This window comes from Nanorana parkeri, unplaced genomic scaffold, assembly GCF_000935625.1.
Source record: "Nanorana parkeri isolate BGI_ZX_2015 unplaced genomic scaffold, ASM93562v1 scaffold772, whole genome shotgun sequence".
In the NCBI taxonomy this organism is placed as follows: Eukaryota; Metazoa; Chordata; class Amphibia; order Anura; family Dicroglossidae; genus Nanorana; species Nanorana parkeri.
The window spans coordinates 350,223-369,348 of NW_017307040.1; the positions used below are offsets into that span (position 1 = coordinate 350,223).

Consider the following 19,126-nt stretch of genomic DNA (forward strand, 5'->3'; position numbering starts at 1 on the left):
GACATCATTATGCATGCAGATGACATCATCACGCACATGCATATAATTGACGTCATTTAACTGCCGGCGACCATCTTTGGTGATGGACTCCGGCAAAAAGTGGAGGGCATGTTTATCTGCTGGGATAAGGTATGCCCCTGGGTCCCCACATCTCTCGTGCAGCTGTTGGGCTCTTGGTCTATGACCGAGTACCCGACTTTTCAGAGGGAGTGACACCAAAATGACTGTCAGTCATTTTGGTGTCACCCGGTGTGCGGGCCACACCCCCTGCAACCCCATTGTGATGCCACTTTCTAAAAGGGGCCTTTGGCAGTTTTTAATATGTCATTTGCCACATGCAAGACATATAATAAGAAAAAGTGCACCCATCACTCCACTGGTGTCAGTAAGATATATTGCAAAAGAAAGTGCTCCTCATCCAGAACCCCTTTGTAGTTTAGCTATAAGTGTGCATGGACTATACTCACCTCTAAAATAAATCATAAAAATAACTGAATATAATAGAGTCTTCCTCCACATTGCACATAGCCGTCTGAGAGGAGACTATTCTGCCTGGCTGGCTTCGCGATTTTCTTCCTCGGGAGGTCTGTCCCTCTCGCTCGCCGTAGCTCCCGGTTGCTAAGCTCGGCGCGTCCCATAGCAACGCCCTGCAAGTTTTGTGTGAGCGTCTGATTCCTCCCTATACCGGAGTGTGTGACCTGTGTCCCCGGTGTACCGGGCTCGTCTGTGTCTATGGCGTCCGCTGCCAGCGTCTTCCTTCTCAATGTCACCGGGCAGATCGAGAGTGCCGAGGTGAGGCCTAGTGCTGCAGCCGGGCCTGTCCATCCTGAGCTGGGGTACAGAGAGGTCCTGGCAGGGGGATGGGCATTTCACACTGGGGTACAGAGGAGGTTGAAGGGATGCGCACACTGGGGGTACAGGGGAGGGTGATGATTTCACAGGGGAGGGGGGTGGGGGGACGGGGAGGTGGGGTGTACAGAGGAGAGGGGTAGAAGGATGGGGTTCTTACACTGGGGGTACAGAGGAGAGAGTGTTGGGGTTCTTACACTGGGATTACAGAGGATGAGGGTAGAAGGCTGGGGTTCTTACACTGTGTGGGTACTGCGGTGGGGTTCTTACAGTTGGGGTTCAGAGGAGAGGGGTAGAAGTTTGGGGTTCAGTGGGGTCCTGCCATGGGAATGAGTTCACACACTGGGTACAATCTGACGTATTATTTTTCCTTCTCGCAGTTTCCTGAATTTGATGAACTTTACTGCAAGTACTGCTTTGTGTATGGACATGACTGGGCACCGACCTCTGTAAGTCCCTCTTCTGATTATCACTCGCTCACTTACATGAATTTCCCCGTGTGATCTCACAGGAAATCGTCTTCACAACATTCCCACGTGATGCAATGCCCTCACTCTGTGTCCAGACGCCCATGTATCTGATATCACAGTATATATCGGTGGGACGGGGAGATATCAAGGCTCCAGACACTGCTCAGGGATCAGATATAAAACAATCTGTCTGTCCAATACGTGTCCAGTGTATGGAGAACACAAGTTTTAGTGGCGATGAAATGTGGCTCAGCCGCCTGCAATATATAATGTGAGTGTGACTGTTCCAGGGGACAAAACCTCTTATTTATAGTGTCTGATGCAGTAAGGAAGGCTTTCAGGTTTCTTTTGCCATCTGAGGCTCCATATTTTTTTTTCTGCTACTGTCCCAGTGACAACTGTCTAGACAGGAAGTGAGGGAAAATCTCCAACATCAACTGGGATAACAATAAAAAGTTGACAACGGTTTTACCCTTCCCCTACTCTGTATAAACATGAAGCAAATCAGAACAGGAAACCATTATACTCTCCGTTTAGCCACCTTACTACCTCCACATAAAAAAAAATGGCTCAACTTTCTGAAGTGCCCTTTAGGCCTCATTCACACACAACGCAAGCAAAATTGTATATTGTGTATATACGCGTCTATGTGTGCACTATATGCAATCCCAGAATGCATCCCTCGTAATGGAATTTTTTATGTGCTGTACGCACGTATAGACATGTATATACGCAGAAATACGCTGCCCGGACGCATCTCTGTTCCATTCTGTTTTTGCGCATATATACGCTACGCAAATATACGGCTTCATACGCGGCTGTGTGTATGGAGCCATTTATTTGCATAGGTTGCATATGGTACAATACGCGCGGCAGTGTGAATGAGGCCTTCTAAACGGTGCCGCAGATAGCGCACACGGCGGCTGATTGAGCTGTCATTAGACATGGCAGATCACAGGCTAAATACACAGCCAATCAGAGTGGCTCTGTGCCTTGTAATCACTGTGATGAGCAGTCGCAATGATCATAAATGTAATCACTGCCTTTGTTTACATGTGAGGACCCTCCTCTTCCTCTCACAATGGAGGATATTGGGTTGCAGCCTGATGAAAGGATGACACGAAGGAGAGGAGGAGAAAAGCAGCAACAGAGGAAGGATTTTGACTCATAGGGGAGGGAGGGTTAAAGTGCCACTGGTCACCAGTGATTGTGGGGGAATGTTTTTTTAAAGTGCCACTGGCCACCACTGATGTGGAGAGGTTTACAATGCCACATCTTACTTTGCTTAGTAGAAAAGCCTGTCCCCTGCCAGCAGCTGCAGAGTGGGCCCCTTGCATTCTGTGTGGAAGCAGTGATCTCTCTGCAGAGGTCCGACACTCTCCCTGCTGAGTCAGACCTATAGATCTGCAGTCAGCAAAGCTCATGCTTCCGGGCTCTGACACAACAGGGGGCATATCGGACCTCTGTGGAGAGACCACTGCTTCCCCATAGAGATGAGAGGGAGCTGTGCCAGGGAGTTGACTCTCACATTTCCTAGCAAGGGAATAAAAAGTAAAACGTTCTCACAGTGTGCATTAGAAGCTACAACAAGTTATATAGAGCCCGCCTCATTTCCTGGCTGGGCGATGTTCAACATCATCTACCTCTTTCCTCCTCAGCCTGACTGTCCCTGGCCCGCCCCTTTCATTCAATGAATTTCACCTCTTTCAATTATGGAGGCTCAGCATCACATGTGGGCATTACCTAGGGCAGTCTACATGCAAAGGCACCCTGCTTAGGAACACCCACTCCCCCAGACCGATACCCACACATCAGTGTATTTTGATACTTGCATAACTCCTCCCAAGAGCCAACCCACACATGATCTGTCTGCATTGCACAGAGAAGCACAGGGACCTGTTGATGACATCACCGGGTCTAACATAAGGTATTTCATTAAAGCGGAAATGTTTTGTATAACAATGTCATTAGCACATTAATAAAGGTGCAAAGCAGGAACCAGGGACGGCACTATATAAGCAGATTCAACTTCGGCTTTCAAGTTCTCTCTCTACACACGGGAAGAGGATTACATTTCTAAAAGCTACCGGCAGACCTGAGATAGTAATTAGCATTTGTGGTTTCCTGGGAGACTTCCCCCGACTCATTTATCATTTCCCTGACTCTGTATTTCACTCCAATTTTATTATTATCTAAATCCCATTATACAGACAAGACCTTTTCCAGGAGTGAGCTACGTAAATGGCTTTATTTCTCAGTGAACGGGGCCGCTAATGACATTTCTAGGAACATCCAGCGCCTTTCCGTTATTGTAAATACGTTTTGTCTGGAAAGTTGTTCCGCAAATGTATCTAGTCATTATTTTGATATAAGTGGAGGGAGCGTTCAGACTCTTTGTATGTACAACGGGACCAAACACTGCTTTTATCTTTCCAAGTTTAATTTCCCACAAATCTCTTTCTGCGAATATATTATAAATATTCATGCTCATGTATAGCTCCAAAAATTAAAGGAGAACTATGGGGTTAAGGCTTTTCCCCATAGTTCTCCTTAGGGTGACCGGAGGACACAAACTAGCGTCCTCCCGTCACCCTAGGCTCAGTATACCACGAGCTCTAGCTCGCGGTATACTGAGACGCCACAGCTGAAGCGGATCCTGACAATTGTGCAGGGATCTGCCTATCTAGAGGCAGAGCCAGCTGTACCCGCCCCCTCCCCCATCCGTCACGCCAGTCAGCGCTGGCGGATCGGAGCGGGAAGGGGGGAATCCAGCCCCTCCTCTGTCACAGCAGAGAGCCGTAACAGGATCGAGAGGTGAGCGAACGCCGGTATGTGTTCGCTCACCTCCCGATCCTCCGAGCCGACCTGTGACAGTTTCATTGTCACAGGTCGGCTAGAACTATGAGGTGAGTGAAAAGCACTCACCTCATAGTTCTTCTTTAAGAGCTGTGCACGGCCTCCATTGCTCCTGCTGTATCTGAACCCACAAACACCAAGGGGGTTATTCACAAAGCTGCAGAAGGCAGCCGAGTGAATAACCGAGCCGAACGCTGTTCAGCTATTCACTTCAGCCTTGTACAGATGATTTCAGCCGTACATCGGCAGCCTGCGGTCAGCCAAACATGCTCTGCATGCTCAGGTGAGCCAAAGTGATATTTTGCTCAGTACCTCTGAGGTACCAAGCAGAATAGAAAATAAGTGAAATGAATGGAGGAAAAAAAAAGTTGAAAATTTATTTTAAAAATGTTAAAAAAATAGGAAAATTAAAAAAAGAAAAATCCCGACCACACTCGACGAACTCTCGCCAGCTTGCCTTCTTCCCATAGTGCCTCCTGGTGCCATCTCTTCCCCAGGTAAGGAAAGATCCATAGTGTAAAACCGAACACTTTAATAAAGGATTAGAAACAGTAAAACACATTTCTGGTGCTATTATATTGCCGAGCTATTGTGCTCAGTCCCCCTCTCCTGCTGCCTCTGAGACTAGGACTGTACTCCATACATGATGACGTCACTTCTGGGCTTCCTCAGGAGAACTGAGTTGAAATGTATTCTGCCTTCCCTGCTTCCCCCCCCCCCCCTTCCTTTCTGCCTCATTACATACTTTATTTTAGACCCAGTAACATCATCACTTAGTCACTGTGCTTCTCTATGCAACGAGGCAGATCATGGCTGGTGGGAGGGGCCGGCAGGGTGCTTTACATAGGTTCCTGAAAACATCACAGCACCCTGCTTCACCACACCTCTCAAGAGCCTTCAACCCTGATGCAAGTAGCGGGCTGGCTCCTCCACGATTGAAATAACTGAAATCCAATGAATGAAAGGGGTGGGGCCAGGGACAGTTAGGCTGGGGAGGAAGGGGCCAGATGTTTAATATGCAGAACTATATGCAGGTCCAATTTAATCACAAATGTTACCGGCCCACTTCCTGCAGACATCTAAATCAATGTAAGGATCATCTTTCCTCTCGTTACAGCCGCCTTCATCTTTATACAAGAAACATGAATTTGCTGTTTGCACTTCTACCACTAGGTGGCACCAACGTATCATTTTTGACTCTCAGCCCTTCATATCCTCTGTAGCTGCAGCTTATCAGTATTTGTCCTAATCAGAAGAATCTTTCTATGTTTCAGGGGGTGGAAGAAGGAATATCCCAGATTGCTTCTAAAAACAGAAATATAAAGCAAGAGATTGTGTGGAACTTCCCTATTGAGATAACGTTCAAAAGTACCAATCCCTACGGATGTAAGTATGTGCGGCTGTTCCTTGTGTGACACATTGGAGGGGAATTTATCAAAACTGGAGCAGCTGTGCACGGCAACCAATCAGCTTCTCTCTTCAGTTTGTTCAGTTAAGATTTGAAAAGGAAAGAGAGAAGTTGATTGGTTGCCATGCATTTCTGCTCCAGCTTTGATAATTTCCCCCCATTGTGCTTCTACCATTGTTAGGATTAAAGGAGTTGTAAAGTCCCAGCACATCCTCTCCTGTTATAACATCAGCATTGTAATTGGTAGGGATGCACCGATACTGTTTTTTCGGTATGGAGTAGGTAGTGCCGATATTTATATTTCAGGACTTCAGGATTCCACTACTATGGGGCCGTCTTCCCTGGCAATCAGGAAGCTGCGCGGCTGGTCATTACTCACCGTCCGGCTTCTTGATTGCTCGGGAAGCTGGCTGCATGCTGTTTGGCTGGCTCAGTGTTGATTAGCCGGGAAGCTGACTTCCCAGCCAATCAGGATCGAGCCAGCTTCCCAGCCAAACAGGAAGAAGGTATCGGAGCATTTGGGTGAGTACGAGTACGAGTACTCGCCCAAATACTCAGTATCGGCGCAACCCTACACTAAAACAGGCATGCTCCGGAAGCCGGCTCCATGTTCCCTCGCAGCACTGCTGGTCAGGGGAAACCTTCCTCTGACCGAAAGTTCCGGTATCGGGGAAGGTATCTGAGCATTTGGGTGAGTACGACAGCTATCATGGCCCCTTTGTTTCCATGTAGACCATGTAGTAACTTGTGCACCTATGGGATCAAGGGGCTCAGTCATGGCTCCTCCCCTTTGTTGCCTTGTAGACCATGCAGTCACTTGTGCACCTGTAAGGTCAGGGGGCTCAGTCGCGGCTCCTCCCCTTTGTTGCCATGTAGACCATGCAGTCACTTGTGCACCCATGAGGTCAGGGGCCTCAGCCATGGCTCCTCCCCTTTGTTGCCATGTAGACCTTGCGACCACTTGTGCACACGTGAGGTCAGGGGGCACAGTCATGGCACCCTCCCCTTTGTTGCCATGTAGACCATGCAGTCACTTGTGCACCCATGAGGTCAGGGGCCTCAGCCATGGCTCCTCCCCTTTGTTGCCATGTAGACCTTGCGACCACTTGTGCACACGTGAGGTCAGGGGGCACAGTCATGGCACCCTCCCCTTTGTTGCCATGTAGACCATGCAGTCACTTGTGCACCTGTGAGCCCAGGTCATCCTGGAACCATCCCCAGCCTCTGACTGGATATTGAAAGGCGAAGCAGTGCAGCGATGGGTCAGTGCCAACAGTGACCTATGCCGTCCCTAATAATACATAATAATGATATTGAAAGGAGAAGCAGCTCATTAAAGAGCTCATCTCTCCCTCCATCACTCTGCTCTCTCCTTCTATAAGCATGCCTCTTGTTAGCACATGAACTGCTTCTCTCCTTGTGCAGCTTCTTCCTTTCACGCTCCAGCCCTGCTGTACAAGGTCGCAGATGCCAGCTCAAGTTCAGGTGCTTGCATGTTATACATTTAATGATAATCATTACAGAGCTGCATTCCTGTGTGTCTAGAGTTCAGCTTTATCCAGCGCAGACAAATCTATGTGTTTCCTGTTTATTCCTGCGAGAGGCACATTGTAATTAACGATTCCTAACCGGTAAGACACGCAGAGAGCGTTTATATGCACAGCGTGAACAATGTGGAAGTGTTTTATGACTTTTGTATACTGACTGTTTTTCGGCATACGCTTTCCATTGTTGTCATGGAAACGGTATTTGCATGTATTAATGGTATAAGGTTATGAAATGGTATCGGCGCCATCCCGCTGGACTCCGGTCGCATGCAAAGCCAGCAATCAGCGCCGTGCTGTGCAGAAGAGCAAATCTATGAAAGGCGCGCTCCGGTCCGAATTGAAATGGAAACCCTGAAGAGGAGGAGTCTGCCTGGCATCCCAGCACTGGTGTAGAGATCAGTCCACCCCGGTCCTTCTTATCTGTAATCCAGCGATCTGGGAACACCTGTTTTGTAGGGGGGTTCCCAAACACACCCATAGGGACTCCTTGCGGCCTCTCTCAGGCTGATCCAAGCACATAACAGTGAGACGTTTACACAGCCGCCAGTCATATTCAGACTTGCTTTTGGAAGTTAAATGTTATTATTGATACAGGAAGCAGAGAGGTAGACGGTGCATTCCTCGGGGGTTTCTTCTGCATTCCTCGGGGGTTTCTTCTGCATTCCTCGGGGGAGTCTTCTGCATTCCTCGGGGGTGTCTTCTGCATTCCTCGGGGGTGTCTTCTGCATTCCTCGGGCGGTTTCTTCTGCATTCCTCGGGGGTGTCTTCTGCATTCCTCGGGGGTGTCTTCTGCATTCCTCGGGGGTGTCTTCTGCATTCCTCGGGAGGTTTCTTCTGCATTCCTCGGGGGTGTCTTCTGCATTCCTCGGGGGTGTCTTCTGCATTCCTCGGGGGTGTCTTCTGCATTCCTCGGGCGGTTGCCCTCTGCATTCCTCTGGCGGTTGCCCTCTGCATTCCTCTGGCGGTTGCCCTCTGCATTCCTCTGGCGGTTGCCCTCTGCATTCCTCAGGGGGATGCCCTCTGCATTCCTCTGGCGGATGCCCTCTGCATTCCTCTGGCGGATGCCCTCTGCATTCCTCTGGCGGATGCCCTCTGCATTCCTCTGGCTCTCTAGCAGTGGTGGAGCTACAAATCACATGAGGCGTTGCAAGCCACAGGCATGGATCTACCGGCAGATGCACTGGTCCTGATATCCTGTTTTAGTGTGACTCCTTTCCCTTGCAGGGTCCTATAGAGCAGCACTGGTCCTGATATCCTGTTTTAGAGGGGCTCCTTTCCCTTGCAGGGTCCTATGGAGCAGCACTGGTCCTGATATCCTGTTTTAGAGGGGCTCCTTTCCCTTGCAGGGTCCTATGGAGCAGCACTGGTCCTGATATCCTGTTTTAGAGGGGCTCCTTTCCCTTGCAGGGTCCTATGGAGCAGCACTGGTCCTGATATCCTGTTTTAGGGTGGCTCCTTTCCCTTGCAGGGTCCTATGGAGCCACCCTTGTGTGTGCTAGTAAGCTGCGTGTGTCTCCACAAACACACAGACACAGCAAGACAATTCATTCCCCTGCCACCTTCTCCACCCTCCTTCTTTCTCCATGCTAGTAGATGGATGGCTCCTGGAGCCTGCTCTGTCCCTTGTGATCTTGGACAGGAAGTTCAGGGAAGCTGAGCTGAGAGATTAGGAGCTGTTCAGAAAAATGATGACTAAGTGATTGGGCATCAATATAAAGTATTAATTGGCTGGGCATTGTACATTTGGATTCATCATTGATAAAAAGATTTAGGGTTTAATATTACTTTAAGCGCCCTGATGAAGATCTGTGGCGGGACGGTTGGTCCTTTTCGGGATTTTGGTCGCTGCTCAATGCTCTGTTTTCAAGTAACTTTACAAACAAGTAACGCTGTCAGCTGAACGGAGACTCCTTGGTGTGTGTGTGTGTGTGTGTGTGTGTGTGTGTATGTGTGTCCCCGCGGGCACGGATGTAGAGCTCTAGAACTCGTTGTTTATTTCATGTTGTCCCCGGCGATCCGCCTGTTTGCAGTCTGATAAAATATGAAACGTCTTGCGGCGGGCCGGCATTGATTTTATACAAAGCCGCCATCACAGGTCACATCTCTTTCATTGCTAGAACCAGGCAGATGCTTTCTTCTGGAAGGCGTTATCGGCGTCGGACGAGGGGCTCTGATGTTCAGTACAAACTCCACATTCTCTTTCCTTTGACCAGCTCTTGTGGCCGGCGCTTCAAATCCTGCCGAGGCTCTGGAAGGTCTGCTTTGTGAACGGACTCATCAAAGCTCTGCTTCCATCAGAGAAGGCCCCCCGGCGGGTGTTGCTGTTGGGCAGAGTCTACATTGCATATGTAACTTGTCGCATGTTATGTTCACGTGTGTCATCCTGTTGGTATGGGAGAGATTGGTGCTGGGTCTCTGATGGCTCACATAAGGCACTGGGAGGGTGAAGTCTTTCTTTGAAGCGGTGCAGTGACTTTAGCTAGGCTGCTCTGGGACTTGGGGCGGCCTATTCAGACATCACCGGTATTGGCCATCTTTAACGCTTTCACTGCCGCCGAATGTGTCACTGGGAGCGGGCCGCTTTAAACAGACGCCGCCGGGACTCCATTTACATGTGCGAAGCCGACTGTCGGCTTTACACTGGAAGCGATTCCGCCCGATCACTTCCAGGGGCCAGTGTAGTGCGCCCCGCTTGACACACCTGCCTGGCTTCCCGGGACCAGCGTCACAGGGAAGGAGACCGGTGAACGTACATTCGCTGATCTCCTCCCCACTAAATGGGGCCGGAAGGGATGCTGATTGCAGCACTGTGGGTCCCTCAGCTGTCATTGCCCGGCTGCAGAAGTAACATGGTTACATTCACGGCTGTCTGCAGGAGACTCATGGTAAGCACATGCATGCTAAATATGTATTTATAACATTTTGCAGAGATCACAGTACTCCCCCCTGACCATGTCTTCATCTACATTTCCCTGCAGAACAACTGTGTCATCAGGCATCCTCCAGGATCAGCATCTCAGTGATGACATGTCATGTGAATCCTGGTGCCTGTGCATTTCCTAGCTGTGTTTGCAAATGTCTGACACAGATCAGAGAATGACATCCGGACTTCTTGGATCCTTATATCAGTTCCGCTATGAAAGATATCATCGCGGCTTGAACCGGTTTCCATACTCTACTTAGCTGTAAACAAGGATAATGTTTTCTTAACCTCTAGAGTGAAGGTCTCGGTTTTGTGTTTCAGGGCCGCAGATTGTGATCAGCGTCTATGGACCGGACGCCTTTGGGAACGACGTTGTCAGAGGTTATGGAGCCGTTCATCTCCCCTTTACTCCAGGAAGGTATGGGACGCTATAAAGCCGGGACTGACTAAAAATAGTCAAGGATTTACATGGCCGAGATTTGATCTCAGCAGTTCTTGCTCAGAGGTGCTGATTGTACCTAAATAAGGACTGAGTGTATCACTGTAGATCCTCCAATCATCTCTGAATTGGTGCTGACACTGTCCTTCCTTCTGGAGGGTGGCTACTTTTGTTCCCCATGGTCCCTGTGTGTGTTGTAAAGTAGTCACCGCTCCAAGCTCACTCCCGGGATGGACTACAATCTCATGTTTAGTTTACTGATTTGTATTGAGATTGTAGTCCATAAAGGGAGCGAGCTTGGAGCGGTGACTACTTTACAACACACACAGGGACCATGAGGAACACAAGTAGCCACCCTCCAGAAGGAAGGACAGTGTCAGCACCAATTCAGAGATGATTTGAGGATCTACAGCCGAGTGACACACAAATAAGATACATTTTTGTTAATAGTTGGGGTACTTGAATGGATTTTTAAGATTTATTTCCTGAGTTAAGTATCACTTTAATGTAAATAATCTTATTATTCATCATTTAAATGATGTATGTACAGGGTGGCAGCCATAATTGCTCATTGCATATGTAGGCTTTGCAGCATTACACAATGGTTCTACTTTACTGCACCTTCACATAATGCAAGCCTATGAGTCAGCTGACCCATTGAAAACAATACACTGCCTGTGCGGCTTGTATCTTATCTCAACAACTGTCAATTAATAAATAATTATACAGAGTCATTGTAGCATCTCTGCCTCTATTGACTAATCTACCTGTCTTTATGTTTAATTAAAAAAACAAAAAAGTAAGAAGAGATAAATGTAAGGGCTCATTCAGACCGTAAATTACCTTATCCTGAAAGGAACAGGTGGTATGTAATTGCACGCAGCACCCTGTTCTAACCTATGGGAGGACACAGACAATGTGCGCCCACGTGTGAGCACCTGGACCTGTACAGATGACTGTGTGTAATTGCACGCAGCACCCTGTTCTAGCCTATGGGAGGACACAGACAATGTGCGCCCACGTGTGAGCACCTGGACCTGTACAGATGACTGTGTGTAATTGCACGCAGCACCCTGTTCTAGCCTATGGGAGGACACAGACAATGTGCGCCCACGTGTGAGCACCTGGACCTGTACAGATGACTGTGTGTAATTGCCTGCAGCTGCGTCCTCCCATAGGGAAGAACATGCTGCTGTGCGCATTTACACGCAGCGCTTGTCCCTCCCAAGATCAGGTCATGTTACAGGCGTGCATGCAGTATGGACATCTGTCCGTCTGGATGAGCCCATCCTACAGTCACATGAAGAAAATTTTATGACAAACGCTGCAATAAAACAAAAATATGTGTGCTCGCCGACAAAATACTATAATCTCCCTTTAAATGCACTTCCTAAAGCTGAGGGTAGAAGCGAAAGTGACTCTTTCTGTTTGCCAGATCCTAAGCCCGGAGATCCTCTGCTTTAATTTAAAGGATTACCTACTGGAGCTCCAATACACTTTGCCGTAATTCATCCAATAAATCACACTTGGCGCAGGCGGACAGAACAAATATGGCTGCTTAACGCCTACAGACACAGCTTGGCCTACCTGATCCCTGATCCGCAGTTCATGTGTTCACTCAACGGCAGTTGAACTGAAATTGTTCTTGCAGCTTAACTCTTTGGCTGCCAGAGCTGGTTTTGCATTTTTTGCACACATGTTATAATCTACATCTTAGGCCTAAAAATTACTTAAAACCCAGGAAGCATGGACCTGGTTTTCTGACCAATCAGGAAGCCGGGGGGCGGGTAATGACTCGCCGTCTGGCTTCCTGTTTGGCCAGCTTCCCGACCAGTCAGAAAGCTGGGCTGCAACTCACTACACGGCGCCCGGCTTCCTGATTGGCCGGGAAGCCGGCTCCATGCTACCTCATCACCAGGTGACGAGGAAGCATGGAGCCAGCTTTCTGGTCAATCAGGAAGCGGGGGGGTGGGTAATGACTCGCCGTCTGGCTTCCTGATTGGCCAGTTTCCTGACCAGTCAGGAAGCTGGGCTGCGAGTCACTACACGGCGCCCGGCGTCCTGATTGGCAGGGAAGCAGACTCCATGCTCTCTGGTGATAAGTACTCGCCCCTAATACTAGTATCGTTGCATTCGTATAAATGATAAAAGATGAGGTTATGCCAAGTAAATAGATACCCAGCATGCCCAGTTTAAAAATTGCATGCACTGGCAAAACAGCAAAAAATTATGGTACCCCAAATTGTCCATAGGTGACACTTTAAAAGTCCGGACAGGTCATCAGTTTAGAGTTAAATGTGAATATTGGCACTAGAATTATTGCTCTTACTCTGACTCATGCGGTATTACCTCACATGTGGCGCAATCATCTTTTTTGTACATAGGCATGTTTGCGTTAATATGCACGCATTTGCAGGGATGGGGACTTAAAAAATTTGGGGGGGTATATTTAAATGTATTTTTTTTAACCTAACTGCATTGCTATCATATAGGGGTGCTTACAAGCCCCCAAAGTGATGGCACATTGGAGGTTAAAGTGACAATAAACCCTCAGATTTTTTAACATAAAACAATACTGTAATGTGCGCCTTACTGTAATCCATGGTTGTTTCCCTTCTCTTTGCTGCTCTTCCTTTTAAATCCTCATGTCTTCTCATGCTTGGGCAGAACTTCCCTTTTCAGCTCAGGGCCTCTTCCTGTAGTGTTGGCTCAGGTTTCAAGCCTATACAAACGGATACACAGACACCATGTATCCATTCCTGAGACAAGGCAGTCTGCTGCAAAACAGAAGTTCTGCCCAGCATGAGAAGACATGAGGATTTAAAAGGAAGAGCAGCAAAGAGAAGGGAAACTACCATGGATTACAGTAAGGCGCACATTACAGTATTGACCCTAATACTAGTATCGTTGCATTCGTATAAATGATAAAAGATGAGGTTATGCCAAGTAAATAGATACCCAGCATGCCCAGTTTAAAAATTGCATGCACTGGCAAAACAGCAAAAAATTATGGTACCCCAAATTGTCCATAGGTGACACTTTAAAAGTCCGGACAGGTCATCAGTTTAGAGTTAAATGTGAATATTGGCACTAGAATTATTGCTCTTACTCTGACTCATGCGGTATTACCTCACATGTGGCGCAATCATCTTTTTTGTACATAGGCATGTTTGCGTTAATATGCACGCATTTGCAGGGATGGGGACTTAAAAAATTTGGGGGGGTATATTTAAATGTATTTTTTTTAACCTAACTGCATTGCTATCATATAGGGGTGCTTACAAGCCCCCAAAGTGATGGCACATTGGAGGTTAAAGTGACAATAAACCCTCAGATTTTTTAACATAAAACAATACTGTAATGTGCGCCTTACTGTAATCCATGGTTGTTTCCCTTCTCTTTGCTGCTCTTCCTTTTAAATCCTCATGTCTTCTCATGCTTGGGCAGAACTTCCCTTTTCAGCTCAGGGCCTCTTCCTGTAGTGTTGGCTCAGGTTTCAAGCCTATACAAACGGATACACAGACACCATGTATCCATTCCTGAGACAAGGCAGTCTGCTGCAAAACAGAAGTTCTGCCCAGCATGAGAAGACATGAGGATTTAAAAGGAAGAGCAGCAAAGAGAAGGGAAACTACCATGGATTACAGGAAGGCGCACATTACAGTATTGGTTTATGTTAAAAAATCTGAAGGTTTAATGTCACTTTAAAGGTTCTCTTGAAAGTGACATTAGGGGTCTCTTAGACCCTAATGCAGGGGTGTCCACAATTTTTGTGTTAAGATCTACTTTTCAAATGACGAGCTACATGAGATCTACCAGCGGAAAAAAAAACTCCCTCGCTCTCTCTCTCCTGGCTGTCTCTCCTTGATCTCTCCCCCCTGACTGTCTCTCCTTGCTCTCCCCCCTGACTGTCTCTCCTTGCTCTCCCCCCTGACTGTCTCTCCTCGATCTCTCCCCTGGCTGTCTCTCCTTTCTCTCTCCCCTGGCTGTCTCTCTTTCTCCTTGCTCTCTCTCCTGGCTGTCTCTCCTTGCTCTCTCTCCTGGCTGTCTCTCCTTGCTCTCTCCCCTGGCTGTCTCTCCTTGCTCTCTCCCCTGGCTGTCTCTCCTTGCTCTCTAAATAAATATACCAAAATGGAATAAAGGGGCCGCCATTCCCACCCTTTCTGATCTACCAGCATCAGCTTTGAGAGCTCCTGGTAGATCACGATCTACCTAAAGGGCACCCCTGCCCTAATGTCACCTTTGCACTTCAAAGAAGTTCAAAAGAAGTTGATCAAGCACAGATTGTGCCAACGGGGTTTTGGCTTGCACCCGGGTGACACCATTGGAGGGGTGACACCAAAATGACTGACAATCATTTTGGTGTTACCCCCTCTGAAAAGTCAGGCACTCACTCATGGACAGAGAGCTCGACAGTTTCGGGAGAGAGGAGGGGACCCGGCGGCATACCTGATCCCGCCAGTGACTGTCCCCTCCTCTCTCTCCAGGCGTCCATCACCAAGATGGCTGCCGGCAGGGATCAATAAGATGGCTGCGTATGTGCGATTACGTGCATGTCAACCAGTCTCCGCTCCGGGTGACACTCAGGACGCCCCTGGAAGCCTCCTTTACCAGTCCAGGAGTGGAGCCGGTACAACTGTGCAAGAGTGAAGGGAAAGCCGGAGCCCAACTTTAATCCATTTTAGATTATTAGAAAATATCAGTTCTCTGTGGGCAGAGGAAATAAGCATCTACTTTTAATTATCGGCATCTGCAAGACTTTGTGCTTCATAAAGTATATTCCCATGTGTGAAAACATCTTACCGTGTGATTGTTTATTAGGCTTTAGTCTCTTCTTTGTACAGACTTCTGAGTTCTTCTGAAAGGTTTGGAAGACAATGAAATGGCTGCCTTGACAATATACAAAGGTACAAAGGAGTAATTGCTCCTAGGCTTTCCTAGGCAGCTCTTTAGCATGTAAATAGGGTTTCCCAGAAGACTTTGCAAGGTTTGGTAAGATGGCCACCTTCTTCCGGCTGTGTGCTGCTGTTGTATGGCCTCTAGTACGTGCTTTGTAATATTCATATAACTTTGTGTTTTTGTTTTCAAGACATAAGAAGACAATTCCCTTGTTTGTTCCCGAGTCATCCTCCAAGCTACAGAAGTTCACAAGGTAGGATGATGCGTCTCATTAATACTGTATTATTCATTTTAACGTGCATGTCAGGACACAGACCTATGCAGTACATCTCACATGAACATAGCCCCGTGTGGCCCTTTACAAATGCAAAATACCTGCCAGAATCCTGCCAGGAATCCAGTTTGCGCCTAATGTCCTGTTTGAGCTGACAGCACTGTGCCTCTGCTGCACAGAAATCCCAACCAGTGTTGTCAGCCGTGCCCAGTTCTCCTCTGCTTGACTACAGAACACCTTCTAGTTCCTCACCTGCATTTTATAAGTGGAGGTGTACTGTATCCAGCAGGAAATAACTGGGCAGGGCTGTACTGGGATTTCAGTGCACTGGAGGCGTCAGCACACCATAGGAAGTTGGGAGCGCACTGGGTTTGTGTGGCTATCCCCACACTGCAAAGGTTAAGTGCTCATTTTTGCTTAGGGTCAAAATGAATAAAGTTATAGTCACCTGATCCTCTGAGACGGCCATCTGTGAGAGCCCGCCCTCCTGCCTGTCTGCTCCTACACTGCAGCGATGGTATGTCCCTCACGTCCTATACACAGTGCAAAGAACATGATCACTCAGCGACCATAGACCAGAGGAGGGGGAGAGAGGCTCCAGGGACCAGCCTAAGAACAAGCCGGCCAGGAGGTTTTGGGTGAGTATCATTTTTTTTTACTTTTTACCCTAGGCAAAAATGAGCACTTAACCCTTGCAGTGCGAGGATAGCCCCACTTCAAGGGTTAATATAATTTTTACCCAGAGTTCTGTTATAAAGTCCAGCTCCAGGCACATGACAAAAAAAAACCTTGCAGCAAACCTGAAAAGCTGGCCCCCAGCTGTAATTTTTAAGGAGCATTGGCTACTTTGATCTAGGGATTGGTCCAGCCCTGCTCTAGGGGGTACAAGAAGATAAAATATTACTTACCTTAAACCCCAGTCTCTCTTACTTTAAACCCCAGCAGGCTCCCACTCTCCCCTGTTCTCCTCGATGCTCCGGGCTGTGGGTGAGAGGTCCCTCAGCGTCATCACATACAATGTAGGGCTATTAACCTTGCCTTGAACATGGAGGAGGCAAGTGTGCGCCCGCAGCCAGGAGCACCTTAGAGAGAAGGCTTTGTGGGATGGAGGGAGGGCCCTTCCGAAGCAAAGAGTACTGTAGAGTAAGTATTACTCCTTATGCCTGCCCCCCTAGAGTTAAGAAGCAGTTCACCCTTGCAGTGCGGACAGCCATCTGCCTGGAGTTGGGCTTTAAAGGGATTACATATGGGGAAAGTTGTGCTTATTGGAGAGATGTACTGCATAGGTTTTTTGTCTTTAAGGGATCGGCACCTGCGTTCCCAACTCCACCCTGCTGTTGAGAGCTTCAATGTTGTATTATCTGCTCCCGAGTTCCCAGTTGGGGCCACTTTGACAACAATCGAAGTTGCCATTAGACTTTCATTTGTTACTACTGAAGTCTTTCAGACGTATAAATAGCTGTTACTACTGATGTACTTCAGACGTATAAGTAGATGTTACTACTGATGTACTTCAGACGTATAAGTAGATGTTAATACTGAAGTCCTTCAGACGTATAAATAGCTGTTACTACTGATGTACTTCAGATGTATAAGTAGATGTTACTACTGAAGTCCTTCAGACGTATAAGTAGATGTTACTACTGATGTACTTCAGACGTATAAGTAGATGTTACTACTGATGTACTTCAGACGTATAAATAGCTGTTACTACTGATGTACTTCAGACGTATAAGTAGATGTTACTATGGAAGTCCTTCAGACGTATAAGTAGATGTTAATACTGAAGTCCTTCAGACGTATAAGTAGATGTTACCACGGACGTCCTTCAGACGTAGAAGTAGATGTTACTACAGAAGTCCTTCAGACGTATAAGTAGATGTTACTACTGATGTACTTCAGACATATAAGTAGATGTTACTACTGAATTCCTTCAGACGCATAAGTAGATGTTTTTGGTAGTTATAACCTTCAATCAGGCAAATAGCAATTGAAAATAAATGCTACTTCATCCACTCACACAGAGTCTGTATGTTCTTACCTGCTAAAAGCTGATTTCTGATTGGTCACTGTGGTTTGCTCCTTGCTCTTCCCAGTAGCCTAATTCACAGTGTCTAGTTAGACATCTGCTAGTTCCAGTCTTTGCTTTGAATCCTGAGGCATTTCCTATTAAACCTCCATCTCGTCCTCCAATCCTCCTGTGGATTTTAATGTTCATCTCCAGCTGAGAAGCTGAGAAATGAATGTTCCGTTAGCACCAGAACCGGTGAACGATCCAAGAAAAGGTTATTCAACTTGTAACCGCCATTGCAGAGCTCATAAGGAAACCATCTCATCGCTCTCCTGAGGCCGCTCTTCACTGTCCCCCTTTGTTAATCTTTATATTCCTTTAGATAATAGTTACTTTAAAAAAAATTCCGAGGCTTGAGCTCAATTTTTACCTCCGTTCCAGGTGATTTCGTGCTGACAGCTTTATGATAAATGGGGGTTTGTGATAGAATTTTCTGGCATTTTAAGATTGGTGTGGAGGTAGGGTGACCACTTCCTGTCTTTTAAACACACACTTCCTACAGCAGGTGAGTTAACCCCGTCTCATCCCTTAAAAGGACCACAGTCCAAACAGAGGGGAAATATAGCGTCCTTCCAGGACCCAGCCCCGGCGTCCTGTACAATATATATAAACAAACTTCTAAGGGGTCTATTTATAAAAAAAATTATGTATTCATCCAGTCAAACTGCATGTATTTTCATTCTGTGCGCGTTAACCAACTGTTGTGAGAATGGGGCCAAATCGAATGTTCTTCTGCATGAATCCTCCTAGGCTATCTTCTATTCTGGATTAATGCTCTTGGGGTATTTTATCTTCTGAACGAATGTAGTAAAACAGTACAAAGTAGACCTCTGTGCTGTTTATTATATAATCCTAATTGGCATAGCTTATGGGTCTTTGGTAGTGGGTGTCCTGGAGGCTGGATACATTGTTTATATTCCCCATTCATTACACATGGTTAGTGGGAGTAGTGCAGATAGAGTGACACATTGTTTATGTTCTCCGTTCATCACAGTAAATGGTGTGCGGAGGAAGAAGGGTTACCTTGCTGATATTGTGAGGCTGTGATATAATTTCCATGAACACAACATAGAGTAGTGATAGACTGAGGGGGAATGTGCAGATATGAAGACTGTGCCCGGTACTGAGGACTGCCGTCTAGTTCAGCTGTCATCTGTGGGTATCCTGCAAGTTAATGTGCGCATGCACCCACTAACACTAAAGGGGTTAACAACTTCTGTGCACTCCTGTGACCCCTGTGCACTCCAGTGTTTTCACGTACACCTGTGCCCGCCTGTGTTTTCAAGGAAATCTTGTGTCTCCAGTGCTCCCTGTGCACTCCTGTTTCCCCAGTGACCCCTGTGCGCTCCTGTGTTTTCAGGTACCCCTGTGCGCTCCTGTGTTTTCAGGT

General features: G+C 47.3%; 1 protein-coding gene across 1 annotated transcript in view; it reads left to right on the forward strand.

Moving 5' to 3' along the window:
• The first annotated feature begins 598 nt into the window (after window positions 1-598).
• The window catches only part of B9D1 (B9 domain containing 1), a 50,612-nt gene continuing 32,084 nt past the window's right edge, over window positions 599-19,126 (forward strand). Inside the window, exons 1-5 of the mRNA XM_018564682.1 lie at window positions 599-792; window positions 1,230-1,298; window positions 5,450-5,561; window positions 10,375-10,471; window positions 15,582-15,644. Of these exons, the coding sequence (XP_018420184.1) occupies window positions 733-792; window positions 1,230-1,298; window positions 5,450-5,561; window positions 10,375-10,471; window positions 15,582-15,644 (401 nt within the window). The 5' untranslated portion in view covers window positions 599-732. The remainder of the gene's footprint in view (window positions 793-1,229; window positions 1,299-5,449; window positions 5,562-10,374; window positions 10,472-15,581; window positions 15,645-19,126) is intronic.